Source organism: Lutra lutra, chromosome 13, assembly GCF_902655055.1.
Source record: "Lutra lutra chromosome 13, mLutLut1.2, whole genome shotgun sequence".
Lineage (NCBI taxonomy): Eukaryota > Metazoa > Chordata > Mammalia > Carnivora > Mustelidae > Lutra > Lutra lutra.
The window spans coordinates 21,036,023-21,045,988 of NC_062290.1; the positions used below are offsets into that span (position 1 = coordinate 21,036,023).

At 47.6% G+C, this 9,966-nt stretch overlaps 1 protein-coding gene across 1 annotated transcript; it reads right to left on the reverse strand.

The window, feature by feature from the left end:
- Window positions 1-6,589: 6,589 nt before the first annotated feature.
- LOC125082940 (nuclear pore-associated protein 1-like) lies at window positions 6,590-9,688 on the reverse strand. Its single transcript, XM_047698871.1, has 2 exons — window positions 6,801-9,688; window positions 6,590-6,770 (listed from the first exon to the last, which is right to left on the reverse strand). Exons 1-2 carry the CDS (start codon window positions 9,548-9,550, stop codon window positions 6,590-6,592), a joined length of 2,931 nt encoding a protein of 976 aa, XP_047554827.1. The 5' UTR covers window positions 9,551-9,688.
- Between the last annotated feature and the right edge of the window lie 278 nt (window positions 9,689-9,966).

The following is a 9,966-nucleotide window of genomic DNA, read 5'->3' on the forward strand; positions in this document are numbered from 1 at the left end:
AGCGGCTTAACCCACTGAGCCACCCAGGCGCCCCTTCCAGGTACTTCTTAATGCGCAGTGCTCCAATCCCAACCTTGCCAAGTCCTGAAACAGCTACATAGAATGGAGCTTTTCTTTCTCTGTATTATTCAGAACCCAATAAAAGAATAATGGAGTGGGATGGCCAATAACAGGGTTCTTGTCCCAGAAGGACCATAAAATAATTGTGTCCCTTTGGGAAACTCTAAGTTATTTGGGGCCCTTTTACTCTTCTTTATTTTGAAAGAGTTGTACTGGATGATTCAAAATGGCATGTGCACTCTTTCAGTAATATTTTAGATGCTACCAGTATTCTAAACAAATGAAGGCAACTACACATGAAGCTGTGCAACACGTTTTTAGAGCTGCCTCAGTTTTATAGATGACAGAGTACAGCAGAAGTGGGTGATTTACCAGAGGCTCCAAAGTAGGTAGAACTAAACCACAAGTCTCCTTTTTTTCCCCTGAAGTTTCTTTAGCCAAAACATGGGCTTCTGAATATCAATCTGTGAAGCATATTATCAGTGTGTTTAAGGAAGACTGTTCTTAAGGGAATTCCAATTAATGGAAGGAAGTTTTGAAATTCTTCCAAGGTCATCTGATCTTGTGAGATTTTCAATTCTATTTTCATGTCAAGCAAGTCCTGTCAGTGCCAGGTAATCATCAAAAGTTCCAGTTGCTTCTCTGAACAGAAGTACTGAACCTCTTTAGGTTTTCTTTTTGCTATCTGAAATTTATGCCAGATAAGACTTTTTTAGAGAGTAGGTTCAGCCTTCTTTGGTTCATGTAAGAAAGACATTCAGTGAGTCAGTGTGGGGGTTAACCCCATCTTCTCAGAGTAGTATTGAGCTCCTGGTAAAATATAATTGTTATTAGACAAATTTCCTCAAAATAGAAAAGTTATCTCAGATTTCTAATACCAAATACGTATTTTTACATTTTTCTATAAAACATATATTTACCATACCTACTGGGTATGATATATGCGTATAATGGAATGTTATTCCGCCTTAAAAAGTCATGACATTCTGATACACGCTACAACATGGATGAACCTTGAAAACATGCTAAGTGAAGTCAGTCGGTTACAAAAGGGCAAATATTATATGATTCTACCTAGCTGAGGTATTTAGAATAGGCAAATTCATGGAAGCAGGAAGTCGAATAGTGGTTTCTAGGACTTGCACTGAGTGGATATTGGGATGTTGTTTTTATGGGTATAGAGTTTCACTTTGGAATGATAAAAAAAGTTCTGGAGATGGATGGTGGTGATGGTTATACAACGCCGTGAATGCATTTTAATGCCACTGAAGTGTATATTTAAAATTTTATGTTACGTGTATTTTGCCACCATAAAAGACTAAATATGTGATTGAAGCACAGTTTTTATATACAACACAAAAAGCATGATTCGTGAAAGAAAAAAAAATTGATAATGTGGACTTTATTAAATTTTAAAACGTCCATTCTGTGAAAGACAATGTTCAAAGAATGGGAAGACAAGCACCTGGCTAGGAGAATATGTTTTCAAAACACATATCTAAGGAAAGATATGCATGGAGAATATTCAAAGAAGTAGTAAAATAACAACAACAACAACAACAACAACAACTTCATAATAAGAAAATAAACTCCCCAAATCAATTAAAATGAAAAGGCAATATGATAGACATCTTAGTGGATAGTATATAAAAATGACAAATAAGCGTCTATAAATTGCTCAACAGGGGCGCCTGGTGGCTCGGTGGGTTAAGCCTCTGTCTTCAGCTCAAGTCATGATTTCGGGGTCCTGGGATCGAGTCCCACATCGGGCTGTCTGCTCAGCAGGGAGCCTGCTTCTCTCTCTCTCTCTCTCTCTCTCTCTGCCTACGTGTGATCTCTGTCAAATAAATAAAATCTTTAAAAAAAATTGCTCAACATTGGGGAATTATTGAAAAATTATATGCATTGTGCATTAGAGAAAAACAAAACACCAGTGGGATACCCCACCCATTTAATAAACTGGCTTAAATACCAAAAACTGACAATACCACTTGCTGGTAAGGATGTGAGACAACAAGGAATCCTATTCATTCCTGCGACTCCCCACTTCACTTTCCTGGATTATGTGAATAGTTTACTACATTGGATTGTGCTTTTCCTTCCACCAAGAAGTCCTTTCTCCCTGTTGTGCACCTGGAAAAAGCCACTGCATTTTTCAAAACTCAATTTGCATATTATTTTTATTGTGAAGTCCTTTTAGTGTTGTGATCACACACGCTCTCCTTTTTGCTACCATTGCACTTTTGCCTTCCTGGTTTTGTGTTGGCTACAGTCGCGTGGGCTACACTGTATTTTAATTGTGTTTTTTACATGTCTCTGTCTTCTCCTAGGCAACGTTCCTTGAGACCAGGGACTGACTTTTATCTGTCGATGTTGCCTTAGCATGTTACTTGGTGTATGGTTGGTAGCCATAAAAATCAGATTTCAGTAAATGAAAAGTAGTTATGTACATACTGCTTATTATCACGTGACAGATAAACCAGAAAAGAAATGTGAATGCTGCTGCTGGAAAGTTCACCTCTGGTAAATGGTGGTGGTACTTGACTCCACTTAGAATGCTTTTTCCCACTATTTTATACATTCCTACCTTATGCCTTTTGTTTATTTCTCCATGTGTCTTTATGACTAATCCAGGAAGAGCAGATGAGGGTGGAGCTAGGCCATGGGCCGTATTTGCTAGAATAGGATACAAATGATAGGAATTTTTGGTAAGAAAGTCCTGAAGCATACAGATCTACATTCTCCCTCTGCGTCATGTAGAGGGATCTGCTTCCAAAGAATTTTATTAGCAGCTAATCAGGATGTTTTTGCACAAGGCTCCCTGATTGGCTATTTAGTATACTAAGAGTAAATCAGGGTTAAAGTAGTTTGATATGTTTGACATTGTAAATGTGTGTTTTGTTTTGTTTTGTTTTTAAATGCTGGGGTGGGAGTAGGGAGTACCAAATGTTCCTTCCCCACTCCTGATCATTTAGTCATGTCAAGAGAGCTCCTTAGATTATTTCGGCTCTGCTTCTTTATTTATTCTGCCCCTAAGGTGGGCAAATGGTGTACATAGAAAGTTTAGGAAGAATTAACTGGTCATGCTTGCCTTGACTAATTCTGTTCTCTTCCTTGAGAGTGCAAGTGGGTATCTTCTGTTTCTCACATCCCAAGTATTACTAGTTGGTAATCTGCCCAATTCTGGAATTCAGTTGTAGGGCCATTTAGCTTTCATTCAAACTGGGCTTCTCAAACCTGGGTTATCAATAAAAATAAAAAATATTTCAGTCTCTATCTTTCCTTTTTTACTTCCTAACCTACTCCAGACCTAGATGTAATAAGGTTTTTGTACTTTATTAAGATCTTTGAAAGATGTTAACATCTAGTGCATTACATGGGAACACAGAAATAAAAAGGAGCCGAAGTCTGCAAAGTAAAACATCTATGTGGGAAGTGTCTTGGTGCTGCCAGAGAAGATGGTTTTGTGCTGTGGTCTTTCTTAGGTGGTAGGACATTGTGACCTTTGAAACAGTTTGAACACATTTAGGTTAGGACAGACAGTTTTGTGCAGTAAACCACTAAGACCTGGGAAAGGTTTAATGCCAGCTGTATTAGTTCCCTGTGGCTGCATGAAAATGACCACAAACTTGGTGGCTTAAACAGGAGGTTCCTCTCTCGTGGTTCTGGAGGCCAAAAGTCTGAAATCCAAGGTGTCAATAGAGCTGTATAGATGTTCTAGGGAAGAATCCATTCTGTGCCTCTCTCAGCTTCTAATAGTTGCCAGCTTCCTTGGCTTATGACCGCACCACTCCGTCTCTGACTTTGTCTGTACATCACCTTCTCCTCTATGTGCCCACATCTTCCTTTTTTTCTGCCTCAAACCTCCCCCTGTCCTTCTTGTGTAAGGATACTTGCTATTTATTTTATTCAGGGATCATGTGGATAATACAGGATGAAAACACCACCTCAAAATCTCTAACTTAATTATATCTACAAAGATCTTTTTCCAAATGTACTAATAATCATAGATTTTAAGGACAAGGATATGGACCTGGGGGGCCATATTTTAGGGGCTATTATTCAACCTGCTCAAGCAGACATAAGATACTTTGATTTTGGCTGATGACTGCATGGAGAGTGGTAGTTTCTGTAGTCACTTACACAAAGGTCTAGCTCAAAGAAAGGGGACCTCGGGGAGTTGCAGGTAGCTGAGCATATGACTAGAGCAGAATAGGGAAGGAACAAAGGAGATCTTTACTCACTGGACATCAGGGTGCCCAAAAGTTTACAGGTCAGGGATTCTCAGGCAGTTGCGGACCTTAGCTTACTTCTCAGTATGGCTTTCCAAAGTAGGCTTGTTTGACACAAAGACTCGATTGTTAGGAGAAGTTTTATAGGACTTCCAGTATTGACATATATGGCTTGCCAGAGGCTCAAGTGACTCCATTTACCATGTGGACCCGTTGTGTCTGGATTTGACAAATAGGTATGACAAAGAAATGTTCTCTAAGAGGTGGCCTTCTGCAGTCTAAGAGTTCATAGCAGGAGGCAGTGAAAATGGCCAGAGCCAGGCCACAGAACAGGCACCCGCTTTTACTCCCTTTGTTCCTCTAGGTTCAAATCTGTCCTCTCTGGGTGAAGAGGGGACATATAAGAAAAATAGCCAAAGTCTAAATTAAATAAGAAGGCACATAAGAAAACATTTAAACATGTTTAGAAACTAAAATCATAGAGTGGCTTCCTTTGACACATCGGGGGTTATCCCGCCGCTAATGAGGTCAGAGTGGGGGAAGAGGAGAGCAAAACACAGAGGGAAGAGGGGAGGGCAGTCACCTCATCCCTCCTCCTCTGAACCTTATTTCCTCCTGGATTGTCATCCCTTACAGTAAAAATGCAGATTTCAGGAGTCAGCACTAGCAGCCTGGCTACTTCCACACACCAACCCCTGATACACAGAAAATTTTACAAAGTTAATTCTGGTTGAACCCATCACCACTCACGTAGGTTAATTCTTTCTCCACTGTTGAGACAAAAAGGCACATGAGCAAAGGCAGATTAATGAGAACAAAGTTTTATAGATATAGAAGTATATATTCAATTTGGGAAAGAGAAGGGTCCACTGAGGCAAGTAGGTATGGGGAAAGGAACTTTAGCAGACAGCAGACAGCAGACAGCATCCTGCCCGTTGCAGGACTAGGGAAACCTGGCTCAGAGCTTTGGTCAGCCAAGTTCACGTCAAGCCAGGGGTGGCACGCACAGTTGATGGTACACGCAGCTTTCTTCTATTCTGGAACTATATCTGGAACTTCTCGAATCTGGTGTAGTTCTTAACTGGGCTCAGGTGCCCCTCCCCTTCCAAAATATACAGCCCCGAAGGGTGTTTCCTTCTGACTTGTAGAAAGAGAATAGGTTCAGTTTCACTTGAAGGGGCTGAGCCCCTTTATAGCACAGCAAAGTCCATTTACGGTCACATACAGTTTGCAGAGGGATTTATGTCCCATATTTGTTGAGACTGATGACACAAAGGAACTTGGTAGTGTCCTATGAAGCCCTGGGCAGTTAATGAAGGTGACTCGGCTACGTCCAGGGCACAGGAACAGTAGGCCAGGACCCTCCAAACACATTACTGGTTTCTCCAAAGTCAGAGGAGTACTCTGACTAGGGGCAGGCCCACGTGTTCCGAGCGGAGATTTCTAAAATTTCATGGCGCGACCCCCCATTGCACCATCAGTGCTGTGGTTGGGGGCGCTCCGTGTGGTCTGTGTGGATGGGGGACCATTAGTGTTTCCAGTCATAGTAGATGTGCTGATTCCCCTAGCGCCACCTGTGTCAGTGGCACAGGGCAGTCTGCAAGTCTTCTGAGGGCGCTTGCTGATATAAAGGGCCGCCATCAGAGCTACGATGTCGTCTTCATCTGTACCACCGGTGTTTGCATCGGGTGGGCCAGAGTTATCCTGATGTAAAGCAGGAATACCAGATCGTCCGGTCTTGGAAATGACGGTGTTCCCTTCCTTTACACCACCTGTATTCTGGGCAGGTGCGCCACAGGTGCTTGGAGGAAGGAGGGAACAAGTAGTGGGTTGAAGCACAGAGTTGGTGCTTGTACTTGGAATTAGAGTGGTCGTGTGGCTAGGCGAGCCCCCGGTTTTCTGTGAGGGGGAAACACTCATGTTTGGGGACACATTTCTTTTCCCCTTTGCGGTGGCTTTTCCACCTAGAGCGGGGTGTTTTAGTTTGGGTGAGCTCTGGGAGTGCTTCTGTGCCGTGGGCACACCAGAGGCTGCGATGGTGGGAACAGCTTTGTCCTTTCCGATAGGTGTGCTGCCCACGGTTTTGGCACGTCGGCCCCTCGGGCTGGGATTTAAGGGCGAGACATGCACGTCTCTCGATGTCGAATTTCTCTTTTGTGAGGTGGAAGCTGGTTTTCGTTGTTTGTGGTTGTTTGTGGTTACCCCTGGTTTTCGTTGTTTGGATGAGCCGTGCATGGACTCGAAGGTAACGGGCACGCTGCAGCCTCTGATGGTGGGAGCAGTGTTGTCCTTTCCTATCATCGGACTACCCCTGCTTTGGGCGCGTTGGCTTTTGGTTTTTGGTTTTCCACCTGGAGAAGTACACTTAAGGTACTGGGCCCACCAGCGCCTCCAACAGTGGAAACTGTATTGCGGTTTCCCACTACTGCACCACCCACATTTTGGACGGGTTGGCCCCAGGTAACCGGGTTTAAAGTGGAACTGGAAGCGGGGTGTCCAAATACTGGGACAGTACTTGCCCCTCCTGCAGCAGCAGCCATAATGTTCTGAGGCACGGCTGGAGTTGTCTGACCAAAAGGAGGAGCAGGAGTGGTGCTGGGTGCCCCCTGCAGTCCTGCCCCAAGTTTGGATGTTCCGGGTACCTGTGAGTGAGCGGGGCCTGGGATAGACACACCAGACCCAAAGCTCCCACCATCCATGGGGGCTGCAGGTCCTATTGACACATGGGGGGCTAAAGTAGAAAGTGTAATCAGGGAGCCACTGACCCTGGCACTGCGTATCCCAGCGGCAACTGCACGGGCACTAGCAGTAGATATGCCATCGGGGAGAATACCCGTCTTGGAACCAAAGGCCTTCTGCTTTTTGACAGTGGTGCCAAATGCAGAGGCTGCAAGACCCGGTTGCTTTCTGCCATCTTTGGATGGTTGGGCGATAGAGGCAGTTGGGCCTGTGGCTCGTGTTGGGGCTACTGGTTTTCCCAGCTGGTTTCCCAACTGCTGCCCATTTTGGTTCCCAGATACGGGCTGAGAGGTGATTCCTGGGGCAGAGAGGATAGGAATCGATATTCGTGTGATGGTTGACCTGGCAGATAAATTGGTGGTGTGGCTGCTACTGGGTGGTGTGTTGTAGAATGGCCGGTGGTTTGCCTTGGGCTGAGGCAGAGAATGAAAGACAACGGCCTGCGAGGGAGGTGTGGTATCCATCGCATCAGGGTTAGAGCAATGGCTGCAGTTTGCAGAGGTGCTGCCTACTGGAACGGTGGTGGTTCCAGGATTCACCAGTAAGCCAGTGGAAACACCAGCACTGGGGAGAACGGCTGTCTGCTGTTGCCCAGCAAGTGTCCCTTGTGTGGGCTGAGGGGTGATGTTGGGGCAGGCGGCCATCAGTTGTGATGGGATGGTAGAGGAAAGAGCCTTTTGAGGGTGCTTCGGCATCCTATTGCAATGGCCCTGGGATGATGAAGAAGAGCTCACCCCGGGGCCTGGGGGAGAGCTGAAAGTGATAGCTTGAGACGGAGGAGTCGTGTCCATGTCAGTGACATCAGAGTTGGAAGTATGGCCAGACGTCAAATTTGCCGATGCCTTTGCTGTGACAGCGGAAGAAACTGGCTGAGTTGTGACAGCCACAACGAAAATACCAGGACTGTTTGGGGAAGGGACTGGAAGAGGGGTGGGTGGGAAAAGAGTGGGGGAGTCGACACACATAGGACTTGGGGATTCTCCTTTGCAGGAGGGCAGCTGTGATGAGACGGTTGAGGTGTTAGGAGGAGTCGGGGGGTCAGAAGTAGGTGTTGTATTGATGACTGGTTGAAGAGGGTCTTTGTTCTTAAGTGGAATTTCCCCAGGGGGAGGAGAGCCAGGAGGAACAGCAAGAGTAGGAGAGTTGGGAGCTCCATGTCCTGTTTCCTGATCAGTATTTTCTGTTGGGGAGGGTGGAGGGACAGATGGGATTGGGGGCCTGGCAGATTGGTCAGCCAAGTCGGTGGTAGGAACAGGGACCTGTGATGTGTGAATGGCCGGGGGCAGGGAGTCTGTAGTCTTTGAGGCAAGTAGGGGGGATGAAGGGGCAGGTTGAGTGGCCCCGTCGTCTGCCAGGATCTCTGCTCCGCCCTCCAAGATCCTCTTCCCCTGACCCTCGGTATTGTCCGAAATGCCCAGGATTTTGTCAATAGCTATGCAAGGAAGCTTAGGAGGTGGGGGCAACTCTCCTCTGCCCCACTGTAATGGCATTGCTGATGGCAGAGGCACAAAAAGTGGCATGGATATTTTCCTCTTGGAGGGCCTACTGGCGGCAGATACTGGTGGCAAAGAGTACTCTGATGGCATGCCTGAAGGCTTATCCGCCGCCTCTCTGACCTTCCTGGATAGGTCTTGTGTGCTGTGGCTAGGCTGATGGTTTTCAGCCACCCCTTCCCTTGTTAATCTCCCCTGCAGCAAGGGGCAGCTTGGGGTTGGGTCGGAGAGCACTGCTGCCTCTGTATCAGGCTTCCGAAGAGGAACAACGTCACCAGCTGGGCCCTCTGAGGTGACAACAGGTCTTTCTGTTGGGGGCGAGGGGGAGCTCACCCGAGGTATCTGAGTGTTTCCCCCCAAGCTGTCTCCTGAGGGACTGGGAGATTGGTCCCCAGGTGCAGGGCTGCATTGGTCTGATCGGAGCAGTCCACCGGTCTCCAGGGGCCTGGATGTCAACAGTATATCCCCACTGCTGTGGGGGGCCCTGTTGCCATCATCCTGCCCTCTGGTCTCTCCAAAATCTTCCTTCCCTTCTCTGGGCACTTCTTGGACCTTCTCCCCCAACCCCTTTGGGCAGGAACGGGGGAGGGAACTAGATGGTTTCGGCTTCGCAGCCTCGACTGTCTGCTCGGGTGGCGAAGGCAGGACAGTGAATTTCTGCCGGGGTGGAGGGATCCTCACAGTTCTCGAGGGTCCGAACATCATGGAAGTACGGGCGGACAGTACAGGTTTTTTCGGAGGGTGCCTCCAGTTCACCGAGGGGAGGAGGCCCACAGGGGAACACAGGGCCTGAGGGAGCGGATACCGTCTCTTGGGCTCCACATGAAAGCTAGCTGGTAAAGGCCTACGATCCCGGTGGAATGGCCTGTGCCCAGGGCAGTGGGAAAGTGCGGGAGCAGGCGGAGCAGCTGGGTGGTGCCGGACAGGATGGGAGGCTGAGCAGGCAGGAGAGACCAGCGGGCGACATCGGCCTGGCAGGGGACGGCGGCGGGGCGGGGGACGAAACTTACAAAGCAGATTGCCCATGTAGCGCTTGCAGTGTGCCAAACGATCGCGAGACAAGAGTATGAAACTCGGAGAGCGCCTCCGGAGGTCCTAACTCTTCTCGAGGTCTAGCAGGCACTGAGCAGCCCAGCCCGGTGCTTGTGATATATGCCTGGAACACGTCACAGAGAAGGGCGGAGCATGCCCAACGGGGGAAGTGAATACGCCAGAGGGCAAAGGGCGGGGCCTCAGAGCCCCGCCCACCAGCCTCCAGGGCCTTGGGACGTCCTTCTGACGTTGGGAGTTGATTAGCCCCAATATGGCCGCCTCAGGGCCAATGTGGGGAGCTCTGTGGAACTGCGGTGGTCCCCACGCCCCCGCTGTGTGTTGCCAGCCCTCCCCCGAGCAAGCCAAACAAGTGAGCACGGGAGCCCCCTAGCGCTGCGAGGGGTGGCCTG

What these genes read in the sequence shown, in the direction of transcription:
- LOC125082940 (XM_047698871.1), bottom strand. Translation starts at nt 9,550, where the DNA reads ATGGGCAATCTGCTTTGTAAGTTTCGTCCCCCGCCCCGCCGCCGTCCC. An exon ending in GCAGGAGGGGCAAGTACTGT is followed by an intron (nt 6,771 to 6,800) that starts CCCAGTATTTGG and finishes CGCTTCCAGTTC; the next exon opens with CACTTTAAACCCGGTTACCT.